General features: G+C 45.8%; 1 protein-coding gene across 1 annotated transcript in view; it reads right to left on the reverse strand.

The window, feature by feature from the left end:
* Positions 1-2,173: 2,173 nt before the first annotated feature.
* LOC146856926 (transient receptor potential cation channel subfamily V member 6-like) overlaps positions 2,174-19,183 on the reverse strand; it is a 288,989-nt gene continuing 271,979 nt past the window's right edge. The window contains exons 13-15 of the mRNA XM_085646781.1: positions 17,780-18,048; positions 4,494-4,600; positions 2,174-3,262 (exon numbers count right to left, since the gene is read on the reverse strand). Coding sequence (XP_085502907.1) covers positions 2,959-3,262; positions 4,494-4,600; positions 17,780-18,048 — 680 coding nt within the window. The 3' untranslated portion in view covers positions 2,174-2,958. The remainder of the gene's footprint in view (positions 3,263-4,493; positions 4,601-17,779; positions 18,049-19,183) is intronic.

Below are 19,183 nucleotides of genomic sequence, written 5' to 3' on the forward strand. Positions count from 1 at the left end.
AAGATGTTGCATGAAGAAGAGCTCGACATGTGCAGCGCCAGAAAATTATGAGCAATCTTTTGAGGGGATTCAACTCGAAGGAGAGTGCTGTCTCTTCAATGGAAGAAGATAGCAATTCCTAAAACAAGGCTGGTCCCGCCCTAGTTTCAAAAGATTGAATTCAAAATATTTAACATAAAAATAAAATAGCTTCCGACTAATTAAAGTGCTTTTATTTGGTAGATTACAATTTGAATTCATAGTGTCCCTCTAGAGAAATAGGGGCTAATTTAGAGTTTGGCAGACAGGGTACACATTTTGGAAGTCAGGGTATGCCACCTCAAATGTGGCAGTTTGTCCTCTATGTCGAACTGACAGTCCACCCACCCTATTTAGATTCAGACAGACCACCATTCTCCTGACAGTAACATTACACCAATGGCCCAAAAGGCATGGGTCCTGGTGTAAGTACCTCAGACTGTCGGCACTATTTAGGGTGAGCATTCCGATGTGGCCTTTCCTGTTAGCGACTGCCAGGGAGAGTCTGGCAGTCCCAAACTGAAAAAAAGAAAAAAATTACTACAATACCCAGAGAGAAAAAAATCATGGTTGTGAGGCTGTTAGTATTTTGATTTTGAAAAGCATGAACGTTTACTGAGGAGTCACATTAAATACAGCGGGTGCTCAGCAAACTTGCAGTGCGATCAGAGGAGGAGCCATGGTGATGGTGGTGCTCCTCTGTTGGCATTGAGATCTATCTCTAGGAAGGTGTAGATCACATTTGGAGAGTGCTACTCTGCCAGAGTGGCGGACGGTATGACAGCCCCATAGTTTTCTCAAAAAACATAGGGATATTTTGTTTATTTATGCAAATAATATTATTCATTTTAAAGGTTGTAGCTTGTATTATATAGAGTGAACACAGTGAAAGGGCAATCAGGTGCAAATAAAATAACCAAGGACCCTTCTCCCTTCAGTGGAGTACTAGGGGGCATACCTACGAGTCCCTTTACATTGCTCTTGCACCACGCAACTTGGTGCGAGATCAACGCAAATTAAAAATGAGATTTATGAGTAGCATCATAACTGTTGAGTAATTCAACGCCGCGCATATCGCAGCATTGCATTACTTTGCCCCAGGAAGGCATTTCTATGGGGACTGTGTGGGTGTTCCCACGTAACATCCATGAATTTTGCCACATTCCCAGATTTACAAAAAGTGGATGACCAGGGAATGCAACAAAAGCTTATGCCTTTCCAGGTAAGGCTTAACAAGGAGAAATATGTTTATTTCTCTTAGTTTTTTGCTCTTTCTATGTGTTCTACAGCACACATAGAGGAATATGGCTCTCAGGATTGTTTTTGTGCAGGAAGGTGCCCCTTCCTGCACAAAAACAATACTTATTACAGCTCAAGCACCCTTGCACCATGATGCAAGGGTGCCTGCATGGCACTATTCAGCCAAAAGGTGACATCACAGGAGAAATGTCAGGAATGAGCCATATTCACTTCAATTTGGCACATTCCTGCCCTTGCTCTGTCATGTAGCGCAGCACAACAATATGACTTGCTGCTCTGCACAGTGTGACTTGGCTATAAATATGGCCCTAGGTATTTCAAAACCATACTGGGCGCAACAAAAACAGAGCAATGATCTGGCCATAACTGTCATAATGTGCAGTAGCTCCAAATGTTTTTCAAAAGAGGCTCTAACGGTCTCCCTCATGGTTGGGGCAGTAAACCACTGCAACCATGTTCTTGGAATATAGGAGGACTGAGCGCTTTTGCAAATAAACCACTGCGTGCCCTCGCAGTATGGGCCTCCTTTTTCATACCAGGACATGGGACCACCAAGCAAATTGAAATAGATGTTCTTTTTTGGGTCTCATGCTTTTTGGTATACAGTTTCGATCTACAAGTCAATAAAACTGGAAGACGCGTGTGTACATTGCAGCATTTGGAAGTTCTTTTCTGAAGATCATATTGCAGATGTGTGCGTGCTCCCAAGTTCTCAGCTGAACACAGCTGTATACATAATTATTTAAATTCCCTACAGGCTGTAGGGCAACATTAGATGTGCTGTGGAAAAGCACAAGAGATCTGGGTGTGGACTGTGGTGAGAGAAAGCAGTTGACTGGTAAAGAATAACCATTTGTATTTAAAGAGTTAGCTTAGTCTAATCCGAGTGGCAAGATGTGGCTTTATTTCACAGTCGTCCAAGTTAAACATGTGACTTGGAAATTAGTGTTTTTCAAGTATTTGTACACTCCCGTTAAAAAAAGTGAATCCACAGAAGTTCATATACAGCTTTCCTTGAAGCTCTTCCTTTCATTACTATTATTATTATTATAGCAATTTATAAAGCGCTCTGATACCCCATAGGGGTTCTCGGTACAACAATAAAACAGGTATCTTCACTTGCAACTGCATTAAAACAACCATGTCTTGAGCTTAGACAAAATCTCGTCAATGATGATCAGTTTCTCAGGGAATCCGGGAGCTCGGTCCATAGTTTTGGCCCTTCATGCCCACATGTCGATTATTTATTGAATAGTCATTTTCCTAAATGGCCTTTGAGATCTTTCAGAATGACCTTCACTTTACAGGACATATTGATCAGCAATGCAACATACTAGGAAGCAAGGCCACAATGCCTGTTGTTAGAATGTTGGCTTGCCTACTGTGAGGAATATATACTGGAACACTTAGCCTTTGACATGCAACGGACAAATACATATCTGAGGGATCCACCTATTGTTGATGAGTTCTCTCATACCCTAACAGCGTTACTCCCATTAATTGCCACCAAAACATATAGTGATAAATACATGGGGAGATTGGGACAGAAGGAGCCTTATGTCACAGGGACAACAATCCACTTGATAGGCCTGTATATGATTGCTGTGCTAAATTGTTCAGGGGTCAGCAGGAATGGCAAGAGATGGTGTTGTTTTGTGGGTATATATGGGTTACTGTGATTCACACATTGAAGATCTCTTCTGCATGATCTTTCGTGTGGCTGTCCCTTTCCTGAGGTTGACCTAAAGTGGTACTTCTCAGGATGTTCCATCCATTGCAAGATCTTCTTTCCGAAGCATTCCTTGAGAGAGATGGTGATGTTCTACACGAGGATCCGAGCAAATCGCTGTGTAGACAACTTCCCGCATCCCCCATGCTGGCTGAATCCTTCATGTCGTCTGCTCCTGAAGCTGCTCCTGAAGCTTGGAAGGCGTCTGCATACCTTTTAATTTTCTGTGGTGTGTGGTTTTTGTAGTCTTCCACTCTGCAACCGGCAAAAAAGACTTACATCAGACTCTTAGATAACAATCAAACTTAGATTATCCTCATTCTGGCAGTTGCACGATAATTAATCTTTCAAGGTTATGAGAACAAGTTAAAGACACTTTTAGTCCAGCATTTATGAGCGAGGAATAAACTTGACTATATGTACAAAAAGAAAAATAATAGAAGCAGTACTGGTTTGGCCATGGTTTTATATGTTTAGAATGGTTGCATAACAGAACCACGCATGGCTGAACCACGTGTGCCTCTACAACGAGGTCGCAACAACGAATGCATCTTAATCATGCATTCCTTTACCACGCATGACTTTACCATGCATGCCTTTACAAGGAATTTTGTTTTAAAGGCATGTTTGATAAAGAGATATGCGTGGTAAATTACCACTACCCCGACCCCCCTCACTGCCCTAAGCCCTAAAATCCTATCCCCAGACCTCGCCCCCCCCACCCTAAGTCCTAAAACCGACCTCACCTTCCCCTTGAAACTACCCCTCCCCCTGCTTTGAGGCCCAAAACCCTGCCCCCTACCAAAAACTGCCACGACCCCAGCCCCCGCCCTGAGCCTTAAAACATACTCCCACCCTGCCCTTAAAACTACTGCTTCCTCACCCTGAGCTCTAAAACTCTGCCCATTCAAAGAAACTACATAAGCCCTAAAACCAACACTGCCCTTAAAACTACCCCTTCCCCCACCTTGAGGCCCAAAACCCTGTCCCCTACCAAAAAGTACTCCAGCCCCCCGCCCAGAGGCCTAAAACTGATGACACCCCTAAAAACTACCCCCAAACCTGGCCCCAACCCTTAAAACTACCTGACCCTCCCCCCTGCCCTGAGCCCTAAGACCCTGCCTCCTTCAAAAACAACATCCATCCCCCCCAGCCCTAAAACTGGCCCCCCATCCCTAAATACTACAACCCAACCCAGCCCCACTTACCCGGCCACATCCAGAGATCCTGTTCCCATGCTTCCTGGTCCTCCCCCCGCCCATCCAGACACTAGACCACTATTTGCCTTAACTACGCGTGGTTAAGGCAGATGCGTGGTTCAGGCAAGCGTTGTTATTCTTGCAGGAAACGGCACGCGTGGCTCAACCCGTGTTGTAAATGTTGTTACCCACTTAGAATAAGTAAATAATTGCAATGCTTAATTAATTTTTTAGATTGATAAAACGATTAATATTTCATGCTTCAATCATAAGAATAATGTATTTACCGAATGTACCATCTGTTCCCCATCCCATATTCCATTCCGTTAAACCCTAAACGGGGCCAAAGGCATCGTGGTAGTTTTCGCTCCAACATTATTGTTGTGGCAACAACCTGAAAACAACCGAAAGGAAGAACTTATAAGAAATCAATTATCTTTCTCAAGGTGGCTTGGAATATCACGCTTTACAGCACAATGAACTATGGCAGGAATAAGTATCCTTTTATACAATATCGCTGGCTCTATATTGGCATTATTGATAATGAATTTCGTATTTGCTTGTGACATATAGAATCATAATTTCTTTAGCTGGCTTTATTGGGCACCAGCATAATCATTTCCCAACACCTTCCTTCATCGGGTGCAGGAGTTACCACATAATTCTGGATTTACACACTTGCTAGATGATTTTGCTTTGAACATGCAAAATGTAGTCATTCGCAATGCCCGTAGCCAATGGATGAAGTGAGCTGTACATAGATAATTAGGAAGCATAAATTAAGCGGGCAAAAGGGGCTACATTTCCCCCACAACATCTTATTTTACTGTAACCAAGACAGCAATTGAAATTATATTATCGCATAGATGCTATGTATTCTACATTTATTTGCACTTTCTCAGCAGTATTCCAAATACATGTCAAGGAGCTAGAGTTTTTTTATGGATGGGTGCACTTGAGTATATGCACGAATTCTCTTACCTACAAATGGTTAAAAAAAATACTGTCCTCAAAATGTCTAACAAACCTAAGTTCAATATTCATGTTCATAAGTAGTGTCAGTAGTTGGTGTGCATGCTGACTGTTAGATTTTCAGTTAATTTCAGAAAAAGAAACGGAAAATGGGAAATTGGGCCCAGGCATGCATCTTTCTACATATATGTATGCATAGACTGAACACCTCCCCTGCAATACAGAAGACAGACTCATTTTTAAGGTTAAACTCAAGGAAAACTAAGGGGCATATTATCAAGAATGTGTGATAATCATCGCAAAAGTAACTTAAAGCAACCTACAACATCTCAGTCCATCATGGGAATTTTATACCATGTCAACCAAGTATTCACAACACGGCGGTACCATGCGATAGTCACCAGACAACGCCCCAAATGGGCGAGTTAAAATTAATGACACGCCGCAAAAATGCGAAACACGAACACCTAAAAAGCTGCGATGAGGCCAAGCGCGATACAAAAAGCTGCGAAAACCAGCCACAGGCCTGCAAATCCCACGCGTCTGGTGGGAAAATGCACTATAAAAGCAGAAAAAGAAAAACACACCAGAAACAATCCAAAGTGCGCAGCACCATGGATGCACCCTGACCCAGTGCAGAGGCCAATGTGAACCCCACAACCCCAACAGACCACCAGCAAGGAACAACGGGGACAGGGACAGGGACGGCCGAGGAGAAGAGGGAGAGGAAGAGCGGGTGGAGTCCGCAGCAAAACCAGATCAGCGTCACGGAGGTGACAGAACACTACCAGCTGAACCACAAGTAGACCACCTGGAATGCAGTTGGAGTGCCGAGGAGGCCAAGAGGCCCTGGCATGATCTCACAACTTAAATCAGGCACAAACCAGCCGCAAACAGGAAGGCTGCAACAGCGACAGGAGGTGGCAGTCCTGCGCCACAGGAGGAGCTGGAGGAAACCTAGGCCACACTCATCAGTGTGGAGATGGTGCAAGGAGTAGAGAGTACGGACACAGCCGAGTGGACCGGACACAATATCAACAGGGTGAGTAATGACCAGGGACTGTGGGGATGGGGAGAGATGGGCACAATGGCACACATGCCCAAAGAGGTGTAGCACACTGCACACCCACAATTACCCTGGATCATGTCCCTGATCCCTTGGCACACTGCAGCACACACACATAGCAAGAACAGCACACCCACATTGACGATAACGTGGTACAATGCGCAAAGCTGACACTGCAGAACAGAGGACATAACTGGCTCCCCACATGCACAGAAACATGCCTGATAGTGCAGGAAACTGTGCAATGGAAAAGTACGCGTATGACCTCACATCCGTCATGTCGTCCAAATGTACACTGTCCCGCCGCAGTATTCAGCACCTTCCAAACAGTCTCAATGTACATTGTCAGACAGTCTGCATGTAAACCAAAACAATGCGCCAACATACATGTCAACACAATGTCAACAAGCATCTTCTCTACACATTGCAGAGGGGAACACAACACCTCCAGCAGAGCACAGAAGACAACACATCTGTGATCCCAGAGACCACCAAACCTTCAACACCGACGCCCTACAAAAGCCCATGGACATCCCACACAACCCACCACCAGGACCCGGGCAGACAAGCAACTCAGAGGAGAACACAGAGCCTGCAACAGACCACACAGCAGGAAGCACCCCCAAGCACACCTGGCTCATGACACTTCACCCACCCACCCATGGCACCCCAATGCCATGTGTCAGCACGCCAAAAGGAGGTGGCCGAACAGGTGGGGGTGGGGTCCAAACCCATGGAAGGCGAGCTAGATCACATACGTTGGTGTCTATACCCTTCAGGGACCACCTACACCCCACAAAGAGGACCCACACTGCCGTAGACACATGCAGATGCACATTCACAGTACAGAACCATGCCCAGGGTCACACAAATAGCAGTCACACACTCACGTTGGCTCTGCGTACGATGGCCCAGGCCACTTTCCTTATGAATTGAGTGGGTGACGACAAAGCTACATGTCCAAGCTCAAACACTCTGCCTGCGGTGACATGTATGCGTCCGCTGTACACAGCACAATGCAATGTCGTAGGGCCCAGGGCCCTCATGCATACAATAGGACCACAGGGACACATGCAAATATCATGTTGAACTGGCTACGGGCATGTGTGCCCGGCCCCTTTATTGGCAGGGCCACATGTACAGTGATGCCTGTGCTGGATGTGTGTGGGGTAAGCCAGCATGCACGGAATGCTTGGTGCTCGCAACCACTTGAACAGTGGACACCAGTGCAACGGAAACTGAAAACACCTGCATAACAGAGTCAACTGCTGAGCAACATGAAGGGAGCCGGGGAAAGTCCAGAGGACACCCAACATGCAAACAGAAGTGTCCGTGAGTTGCAGTGCACTGTGGTTGAGGCACTAGAGTTGAGCGCGCTCATGTGAAGAAAAAGTGTCGGAGTGTGTCCCTTCGAGATATTGCTGATGCAGATGCAGTGGGGTGTGTTAGACCTGCATCATCTTCCTCATCAACGTCCCAGGTGTCCAACACTGCTTGAGGTGACATTGCTGCGCAACCTCTCCACAGCACATCACTCAATCAGTAACGGACAATAGCTTGCGGTGCACTGAGTCAGTGGCACCTGGAGTGCTGAGCTGGGTATCAGGCCGATGATGGCATCCACGACAGGTGTGAGCAAACCCATAAGTCTGTCAGGACCACCGTTTCGACTCTGGGAGATGGTAGTTGGAGGTGGTCCTTGCGGTGGTGGCGTGTGCCTCCTGGGGTGATGCCATGTCTGGGCCCGTCAGGACTTGATTGGATATGTGAGCCCTGGTGGGCTGCAGTTGAGGCCGGAGGCAGCGGACAGCGCAGGGCCAGAGACACATGGCGTTGATGAACCTAAGGCCATTGCCTCAGAGGCCATCCAATATCTCAGAAGAATGTGTCTCTTACCTGACCAGCACATAGTTAGTGGCCCCAGATGAACTGCGGCCGGCACAGGCACCCAGCCACGAACGGTGACTTGCGGTGCAGTCAGATGGACCATGCCACCTGAGCAGGTCCTCATCAATGTCCGAGGTGTATGTTGCGGAGGGTTGCAGGGGACAGTGGAAGCTGTCCTCCAGGTCATGATGCAGAGAGTGGAAGCTGTTCGGAAGCAGCAAATGGAGAAGTGGAATGCCACGGCATCGTTTTCACCACAAAGTCAGTATTACCGACATGATGGCGACGACAACCCCAAGTCCATGGACTCAGTCGCCACCAAGGTCCAACCAGAAAGTGTCCATGGGTCTCGGGGAACAGACTTAGTGGCACCGGGGCTGAAAGGGGATGCAGTCTGCAATAAGGCCTGTACAATGACATCAAGTCAGCGATAAATAAATCAAGGCTGAATTCAAAATTGTGTGTGACCTACTCTACCGCAGTGTAGGCCGGAGGCAGCGGTCAGCAAGGGCCAGACACGTTTCAGCAAGCCTCTCCTGGAACTCTAACACACGATGTTGAGATGACATTTGGGTGTATCTAGTGGTTGATGGAGGCAAAAGCACCAGAGCCGAGTGGGTGTTCAGTCAGCGACGATGACGTGCCCTGTCTAGTACGTACTGGAGTGGATTGGCTTGAGGCCTGCTGGACCACAGTGTAGGTCGACAGTGTAGTCATCAAGGGCCCACAGTCAAGTGTCGTTGGGATGCTATGCACATGGTTGCTGCCACCTGACCAGTGAAGTAGAATCTTCATTATTGTGCAATGTATGATCAAGACTCAGTTCCAAATGTGTGACCTACTTGACCGTAGTGTAGGCCGGAGGCAGCAGTAGAGTACGTCAACAACAGACGACTAAAATGTGTCTGTGTCGTGGAGGCCGTGATGGTCTGAGGAGGCTGCCAAGGTCGTGGGCCTCGGGTTTGGAGCTTGCGCCGGCACGTGGCAAGCCATCCTTGACACACGCCGGTGTTGGCAGGTGATCAGTGTGGCCTGGCTGCGCAGGGGAGGGCCTGACGGGTTTGGGGTCCAGGGGGCTGGGGTACAGCAGGCGCACAGGATCATAGGCAAATCCGCTCATGAGGACGGCGTCGGCCTCGTGGCGGGGTGAGATGCGCTGCCCTGGCAGACACATTGGGCATTCCGGAAGAAGACCACGCCCAGGGCTACGTGCTTTTTATTAACACCCCTACGCTGGCCTGGCGTACGCCGGGCCAGCCCACTCTGCTCATGCTTATGGGGGGGACATAACAGGCAACATTTCCGTGAACTCCCCCACTGGCTGGGGTGACATGGTTGCGTCCACTACACTCCATACGCCAGCGGTGTATGTCGCCATGGACATGGGTGTGTTATGCATACTGGGGTCTGTCCAGGACATCGCTGCCACTCTTGGCATTGTGTACTTTCCCAATGACGGTTCACTTGCCTCCTTCACACATACCTGGTTCCCAACTCTCCCCACAATCCGCTATTGTGTGGCTAAGGTGGCATGCCATTGATGGCTCATTTCCAGGGCTTTCCCAGGTTACCATTGTAAGTTGTTCAGTCGTGTCTGGTGGGTGGGCATGTGGTTTTGCATGTTGTATGTGATTTTGTGACGTTTGCATTGCCAGAGTTGTGAGTTGCATGGTTGTGGAGTTGAGGTGTGTGGGCTGTTCGTTTGGTACTTGACAATGGGCAGTGCATTCCCATTGGTGCCATCCTGGAGGCGCTGGTTGATGATGGACTGTTGGAGGATGAAGGAATCATGCACACTGGCTGGGTATTTGGGGGCGACGTAGATGGAGATTCCACAGTGTTTGGATGTTGCCTGCACATTGATGTGAGACGTGTGCTGTCTGTTGCCGTGATTGTGTGCTGTGCCACCAGGGGGCACTAGTAGGACATGTGAGCTGTGGATTGCCCTCAACACATGCATGCATCCAGCTATGGCGTATGGTCCTTGCTTGGTCTCCAGTGGATCCTGCGCATTGTTGTGGACGTATGGATACTGGGGTACCAGGCTGATTATGGCATCCAGGACAGGTGTGAGGGACTTGGATGAGGCTGGCTGTAAGACTCCTCCGACTCTGGCGTGTGTTGGTTGGGGGTACCAGAGGCCAACAGTTGCAGCACAGCCAGCAGCTTGGGGTGGGGTGGGATGTTGGTTGTCCGCTGTGTTGGTGCCATCGGCCTGTTGGGCTATGAAGGTCAGGATGCGTGGGAAGGTTATCCTTTTGAGCCTGTGGTGGGCAATGACGTTCCCAGGTGTTGGGTCTGTGAGGTTGGTGCGTTTACAGCAGGTCGCTGTCTTTGTCTGCGCTGCCTCAGTGTTGGTCCGGGCGGGGGGCGGGTGGGGTTGAGGGGGGGTCCTGCGGGTGGTGGGTGTTGTTGCCCTATTGGGGCTCCTGGCTGCATATTCAGTTGCCCGGGTGCATCTGTTGTTCTTCATGTTTGGCTCTGGGCTGTGCTCCCTTGGCTGCTGCCGGTTGTCGTCGGACTTTACACCAGGTCAGAGCAGGTGTTAGTTTCCTGCAGCTAACTTACCTTATCGCATGTTTCGTGGTCTTTTCGCGGATCTGTCTGGTGGTTGAGAATGTTGAGGAGTGGTGCTGTCACTGCTTTTTTCCTTGGGAACGCCTACTCTGCATCTAATTAGCTATAGTTGCCGGGGTCATCTGTGGCCATGTTTTTTGCGGATGCTATCCCCGGAAAAGTGGTGCTATGGGCTGTTAGCACCAGCTTGTGGAAGGGGAGATACATTTATCGCAACTTTGGCTGCACTAAAGTGCCGTTAACTCGGCAATAGCTCATTGAGAGTATACCCTCAATTCTTTGAGACAGTAATATAAAACTCAAATACTGAATATTGGTTTGATCAATGACACCACTAGAATTATATCCAACTCTAGTGATGTCAGTCAAACCTTTTGGCTTTACCATCACTAAAAACTAAAATAAGTGATGAAATGACTAAAAGAGCCAGGTGGCAGGTACATTGGATTTTGGTCCTTGTGCAATGGAAATAGAGCAACATTCTGCTCACTGGGATACTTTAACCCACCACTACACCACTCGGAGGGAGTTTTCCACAAAGCGTCATGTATAATAACAGAACTAAAGTAAAATAACCACGCTACACCTCTTCTAATTGACCTTCACTTGCGTCATCCAGTGGCAAAACAACTTTGAAGTTTCTGCAAGGTATATAAAACCATCTACCTCCACCAACTTGCTCATATCTGCAATAAACTCTCTGCAGCAGATGGCTCGCGCTTGGAAGTGCAAAATCTCAAAACACTCTTGAGATCGCAGACATTCTCTTTATTAGGCCTCAAAGCTGTGGAATCCAGAACTTTCATAATTTAAATACAAGTAATACATGTATTAACTGAAGAATGCATATTCTTTGGGCTCGATTTACAAAGTTTTGCACATGGGGAAATTAGTAAAAGATATGTGTGCTTGCAACAAATAGGATGCAGAAGGGCAAATTGCTTTCCCTCCTATGTATCTAATTTAATTCCAAAATGTGCGACTGGGGCCAAGGCTAGGCATGTTTAAGAGAAATCTCTGTGTGTATATCCCTCATTCACAGAGTAATCCAAACTGCTCTGCACCTGACACACTTCTCCTTCACCTGATAGACTTATGAACTTGTATTTATTTATTCTATTTATTTACCTATGCATTTTTTTTTATAAAGCAGACTTTACTCCATCAATTCAATCAAGCTTTATTCGACAGTTGAGTCATAAAAGCACATACAAACATCACACAAATAACATATAAATTACCTAAAAATATTTAAGACAAGCATTAAATCCAATATTTCAACCATCAATAAGCTAAAATCGATTTAAAACCATATACAGATATTCACAAAATAAAATAACACGTGTATAAAAAAAAAACTATGTATATGTTTCCATCATAAAAATAGGTATTTGATAAAATTTGCACTATTACAATCAATTTCTACAGGTTGCCATCGTATCTCAGTGCTTTAGATCGTAGACCCCAAGCCCACCCTAGGAACTTGGCCACTGCTATACAGATAAGAGGAGCAGGATCAGTACTCAAAATACGAAGAGCTGTTCGATAGTTCCTAATGCCCAACGATTTACATACAGGTTTTATCCAAGTTTTATGGGGTTGTGTGTACATTGGGCAAAAAAACAGCAAGTGTTCTACAGATTCACATTCCTCTATGCAATTATAACATTTATTGCTTTTATTTTGGGTGTTTTTCCAATTAGCGGTAAATTCGGCGACCGGTAGGGCACCCACCCGAAACTGGAAATATAACTTGCGGTCAAAAGGCCTTTCTATTATATCCCAGTAACTTTCGAGAAATGGGCTGATTTTAAGATCAAGAAAGCGGCCTGTTAGATGGGAGGAGAGGCCTTGCGTGGTTTCTATCATATAGACCCATTCCCAATAAATAGCTTTCAGTTTGTTCTTAGAAGGGAAGGTAGCATTTTCTGGATCGTTCCATAGTTCAGTCAGGCCTATGCTACTCAGGAGGGATTTGATGCTGCACAGCCAGTGAATACTATATGATAAATTAGATTTAATTATATCCATAAAGCCGCGCTTAATACAGCTCAAGTTCATCTGTGCACCAAAGGCGACGCCAATATAGCAGTGGGCGAAGCTTAATAAGGTGTGCCAGTGGTTTTTTCCCTAGGTCTAGCAATAGAGGACGCAGTGGTGTACTAGCAGGGAGGCTTGTGATTTTACGCAAGAATGCATTTTCAAGCACTGTCAGTTTGTTCAAGTTACTAAAGCCCCAAAGTTCAGACCCGTATAAACATGAGCTCAGTACCATTGTACCGTATGCTTCCAAAGCTGGGGAAATTGGCTTTGTATATGATCTATTAAATCTATTTAGAAGGGCACCTGATTTTTGTTTATGTATTAGTGTCACTCGGTCCATTTGGGAGTCCCAACGCATGTCCTTCTGTAGTGTAATGCCTAGATATGTGAAGGAGATTACCTCCTCCAGGGGTAAATCATTCATAAATATTTTCCCCCCAAATGATTTATGTGCATTGAACGACATGAATTTAGTTTTTTCGGTGTTAACTAACAAACCCCTCAGTTTGCAGAACTCTTCAAAACGTCCAAGTGCCTTCTGCAGGCCGCTTGGGGTCTTGGAGATAATCAGCGTGTCATCCGCAAACATGAGGATGGGAACACGTGATCCAGCCAACACAGGTGCATCGGTGGGGGTCCGTGAGAGAAAATCGACCACACCGTTGACAAAGAGCGAGAACAGGGTAGGCGCCAAGACGCACCCCTGCCTCACACCCCTGTCAACCGGGAAGTCTTCCGTCACCTCTCCCACTTCCCCCCAGCGGACCCGGGCCACGTTACCCTCATGCAAGCGGATGACTACAGAAAGGAGTTCAGGTGCAAAACCCATCTCCCTCATAACAGCCCAGAGTTTAGTTCGTGAGACCAAATCAAATGCTGCTTTTAGGTCCACGAAGACGGCGTATAATGCACCCTTGCCTAGGATCACTGTCTTCCAGTATAAGATGACAAAACGGAAGATTTGATCGATTGTGCTTGTCCGCTGGCGAAAACCTGCCTGTGCGGGACTTAAAATGTCCTGTTCTTCGACCCATAATAGGATCTTGTGTAGAAATAGGCGGGCCACTATCTTCTGGATTGAGTCTATAAGGCTAGTTGGCCTATAATTAGCCGCAATAGACTTGTCCCCCTTTTTGAATACAGGGACTATTTCAGCTCCCTTCCAAGAGGCAGGGATATCGGCACCCTGAGCAATTGCATTTGCAAGGCGCAGGATATATCTGCACCATAGGTGCCTATCACTGATGAACAAATCTACAGGGATTCCATCCATCCCGGGGGCTTTGCCCTTAATCACTTTGTCTAAGGCCTGATCTACGTCTCTTAAAAGGAATATTTCTTCTGCATAGTACACTTGGCAATGGGTATCGCCAGAGTATACTTCTTCACTAGGAGCTGAATACTGTGGTTTAAAATGATCAATCCAGGAATTCTTAGCCACGTTGTTCTGGGGCCGCTCAGGGAGTCCCCCCTTGTCCCACTTATAGATATCCCAGAATTGCTTATTGTTCCTAGATCTACAGGCTTCGAGGAGATCTTTACTCAAAGCTGCTAGAGCTCTTTACATTAGAAATATCCAGTTAAATTAATTGTTACAGAGGGTTCAAAATGACTAAACATTACCAAAAATAGTTATATAAGGACAAGAATTACAAAATGGTATATCATTACAAAAAAAATTGCACAAGTATATACAGCAGTGACAAAGTTGTAAGTGTTTAATGAATTGGAGGAGGTGAAACCATCTGTGCCAAAAGGCGAGTGAAAAGGTCCTCAAAGGAGAGGATTCGTTGCTCTGTCTTAGCTAAAATATAATTGAAGGAGGAAAGCTTTCAGATCCATTTTAAAGGTCGGCAGTGAGGTGGCTGTGTGTAGGCTTGGAGGTAATGAGTTCCAAATTCTGGTTGTGCTACCCGAGAAGGATGGTGGCAGGAGTCGTTCCTTTTTAGAGCTCCGTGGTTTTAGCAGCAATGCTTCAGTATTTATCAATGGTCCAGAACCTGCTGATATCTTGAGTTTTCCCGCCAGTAATGAGGAGTGGATGAGTGTAATGCTTCAAATGGCGCACGACTCTCCCAAAGGAAGGTAAAATGCACGCCATGAGCAGTGTTATTTGGAATTTCATTTCTATATTTAGCTCAGTTATATATATGAAATGTGTTCCAAAGCCTCTGTTGGTGAAGGGCCTTCTAGCATCATCAGTGAACTGTCCATCATCCATGTGGCTCATAGGAGTCAATGACTGGGAACAAACACCCACTTTTTTTTATATTCAAGAATGTATGGACAGCACAGGACATATGCAGCTGTCCAAGACCTCCCATCTGCACAAACGGGCACCGGCATGTTCTGTCAATGTGTACGCATGCGTTTGCAAGAAGCAGCTTTCCCCTTACAAATAGCAGGTACATTTAAATACAGCATCCCTTTGTCTGATCCCTACACACAAGGATGACATGTAAAGCAAATTTCACCTTATAAAGATCTTACAACTTGATGTACCTTGTCTCTCGCTACCTTTTCCTGAACCCCCTACATTTAACGCTCTGTTTGACAACTAAATCGATGACGTGTATGCTATGGGAATCTAAAAGCAAACACAACCATGCGTAATGGTGTGCAAGTTCAAACCCTTTACTGTATGCGGCATCCGGGATGTAGGACGGGGCATCAGGCGGAGGAGAAGGGGAGGCACTTTTGCCCTTTTTAGCTCCACCACCTTCACTCGATCGTTTCCCCCATGACACAAACCAATAGATATAAATATGAGTTTATCAGATAATAGAAATGATCACACTTCCTTAACGTGTTTTGTATAAAGATGGCACAACTAGTGTATTACGCGGTGGTGGGCTACCACTGTGGAAATGCCTCAGTTTTGCTCTTATATGACTGATCATTGTTTTTCAGAATTTTATCTTATGCTATAAATAATCTGTTTTTTGGTGGTTCGGTCTTTTCTGAATAATCTTTCATCTTAACTCGGGTATTCATCAGAAATTCGGATATTTGTAACTCAATTTCCCCCATGCAATTTAAGTTATAGGCCTTTCGGGGCCTCATTTATGGGTTTTAGGCCCTGCTGCTGTGCTGCCCTATGGCAAAAGAAGAGGGCAGGAATTCGCTGTAACTATTAGATATGGCACATTCTTGTCCTTTTTCCCCGTGCCGACGCACAATGGGCTGCAGTGTGCCAATGCAGGCACCTTTGCACCATGGTACAAGGGTGCCTGCATTGCAGGGATGAATATTTTTGTACAGGAAGGGAGACCTTCCTGCACAAAAACAATCACAAGAGGCTTTTCCTCTTTCTATGTATGTTGCAGAATGCATCACAAATAGAAAGAGGAAAAATGAGGAGTAATAAAGATATTTCTCCTCGTTGTGCCTCCCTTACTTCTCCCCTGGGGAGGTATACATTTTTGGCACTGCCTCAGACTTACGATCTCTCATAAATCTTGGGCAGTGTAGAAAAGCCATGGATGTTGCAGCGAACGCCCCCAGCAACACAAATTGAACGCCCCTTTCATGCACCTTTCTGCATGAAAGGGGCACCTATTTATATGGCCATGTAAAGCCACATGGCGTGGCTTTACGTGGCCTTTTACAATATGACTGTGGCACATTGCACCACCGGAACGTCGAAAAAATGATGTTCTGGCAGTGGAAAAGTGCCTTGGTACATTGAAAGTTCAACATCAACATCTGGCTGCCTTCTATACTTCTTTCCCCATCCCTCCAAGTATCACAAAATATTGTGGGTGGACTTTGTGTAATGGTCTAAACTTGGTGATTAGAATTACACATCTGCGTGTATAATTTAGATTAATTTCTATAAAGGCAAGGTGCTAGAGTCTGTAAGTGTAAATAACAGGAGCTGCACAATCGAAAACAAGATTGCTTTTTTTTCCAATGCTGTTTCCTAAAGATTGCGGGGACTATTTATGAGCCCTTTGCACCACTGTTTTGTCACTTTTTGTGACGCTGCAGTGACGTAGTGACCATGTTGCGCCATATTTACAAAGTGATGTATCTAGGCAGTTGCGTCACTTTGTAAAGCCCTGCGCTACATCATACCTGCATCAGGTATAATGTATGCAGGGTGGGCGTTCCCCCGCAAAAATGGCTTGTAGAAGTGTTGCAGTGACACTTCTAGAATGCTAATGCGTCAAAACCTTAAGACTGACACAAGCCCTTTCACATAGGGCTTGTATCATATGAAAGGACACATTGCTGGAGTTAAGCCTGCTTTCAGACACACCCCAGCAATGCATCACTTTTCCTCCCACAGATACCCTAGAAATACTGACATAGCTGTAAATCTTTGCAACAGGGAGCGCTGCACAGTAAATACGGCACAACCATGGTGTTGCTGGGAGGGTGCACTAAAAAGTGTTGCATCGCAACAATGCATCACTTTCCAAAAATGAAGCCCTGCATTGCTATTGAACATACTACACAATGGCCAAATGAATAACTAAGCAAGCAGACTCCTTGAGCCCTGTGAAATAAAAATTATTATAACACACATAGTGCATCAGAGCTTCTTTAGATCATAACTGAAGTTAAGCACCGGAAATGTTGTGTTACGTGGAACCCATGGACAAAAGCCAAGCAAGGCAAGCCAAGCTTTTCACCTAGGCACTGACTGAGGCAAAACACTGGGAGGCTCCAGCATCTGTTTAAAATGAGGGATGTGCTAAACTGCATTTCTTCACTTCCTTCAATTTCGTGCAGCTTCCGTTTAAAAACACTGCAAAGCGTGTACAGTTCATGGCATTTGTGGTGTTTAAATCAAAGAAAATCATGAAAAAATGCTAATAATTTGTTTCATGCTGGAGAGAACCCCATGGTTGGCCTTTGAATTGCTACCAAAAATACAGTCGCTGGACAAGTCTTCAGCAACATCTTTGTTTTGCAAAAGATGTGAAGGATGCCTTGAGATGCCAGACTCATTTTAATGGTACCAGCACCTATAAAATGTGGCAAAAGAAGGAAAGTCACATGAAAGCTCCCAGGTTTTCTTACCTGTGTTCTCCAGAGCTCATCTCTCTCATTCGATACGCGCCAGTGAGTATCACCCATCATGGCGATGAGTAGGTTGAGCATGAGTAATGTTGCGATGACTGCGAAGGCACAGTACACGAGGCTGAACATGAGGGGTAGGTTAACACTGTAGTTTGCTGGTCCATCAATGAGGCTGAGGAACAGCTCAAAGGTGCTGAGGAGGGCCATGTGGTAGCTCGAAAACTGCCCTAGTTTGTCAGGATCCTCTGTTTGAAAAATTATGTAAAAGGCTGGAAAAAAGAGAATGTGGGAATAATTAAATCGTTGTAGCATATAATAGGCAGTACTTATTTAAACTTACATCATCATTGTTATTGTTATTGTTAACTTAATTGAATATAGCGCACAAATGGCCCTTGAAGGGGTATCTCGGTGCTGTGGACAGGTACAAGCAGAAATAGAATGCTAAATTAAAATAAAACTGTTTCTGGAATTTGATATGGTCAGTATAAGTACGGATGTGGTAAGGCACGTTATTGCAATAAGAAGTGGCCAGGTAAGAGAAAGGCCTGCCACCACATCTTGTCAGTTTAATATGGGGGGGTGGTGAGTAAAGCCATAGATCTTTCAAATTCCTGACTAGGCCGTAGTATTTGAGCTTCTGATACAAGTATCTGGGACCTTTCCCCATTAAGGATTTGTCTGTGAGGCAGTAGATTTGGAAGGTTATTCTTTTCCTACTGGTAGCCAGTGTAAGGTTCTCAGAAGTGGTGCAGAAGCAGAGCCAGAAGAGAGGTTACAAATGAGCCGTGCTTCCGTGTTTTGAAGTACATGCAATGTGGACATTAGTGTCTCATTTATTGAAGCAAGTAGTGCATTTCCATAAGCTAGTCTGCTAATAATTAGTGCCTGGACTAGAGTTCTCCTAGCAGAAAGAGGAAGAAAAGGAAATGCTTTCCTCAGCAGGCGCATCATGTTGAAGCAAGTACCAGCAGTGGATATAACCTGTTCTTTCATGGATAAGGACTGATCCATTTTAACACTAAGGGGCATATTCACAAGGAGCTATCGCCGAATTAAAGGCACTTTATCACAGCCAAAGTCGTGATAAATTTACCTCCCCATTCAAAAGCTGGTGCTAACAGCCCACAGCATCAGTTTACCCGTGATAGCAGCCGCAAAAAACATTGCCACAGAGGATCCCCCACAACTATCGCTAATGAGATGCAGAGTAGGCATTCAAGTGCCAAAAGCTGCAACAACACCACTCCTCAACATTCTCAACGACCAGCAGGATCGGCGGAAAGAACACAAAACCGGCGATAAGCCACGTTAGCACCAGGAAACCTACACCTGCTCTGACCTGGTGTTAAGTCAGACAGCAGCCAGCACCATAAAAGGGAGCACAGCCCAGGGACACATCAG

This window comes from Triturus cristatus, chromosome 3_2, assembly GCF_964204655.1.
Source record: "Triturus cristatus chromosome 3_2, aTriCri1.1, whole genome shotgun sequence".
In the NCBI taxonomy this organism is placed as follows: Eukaryota; Metazoa; Chordata; class Amphibia; order Caudata; family Salamandridae; genus Triturus; species Triturus cristatus.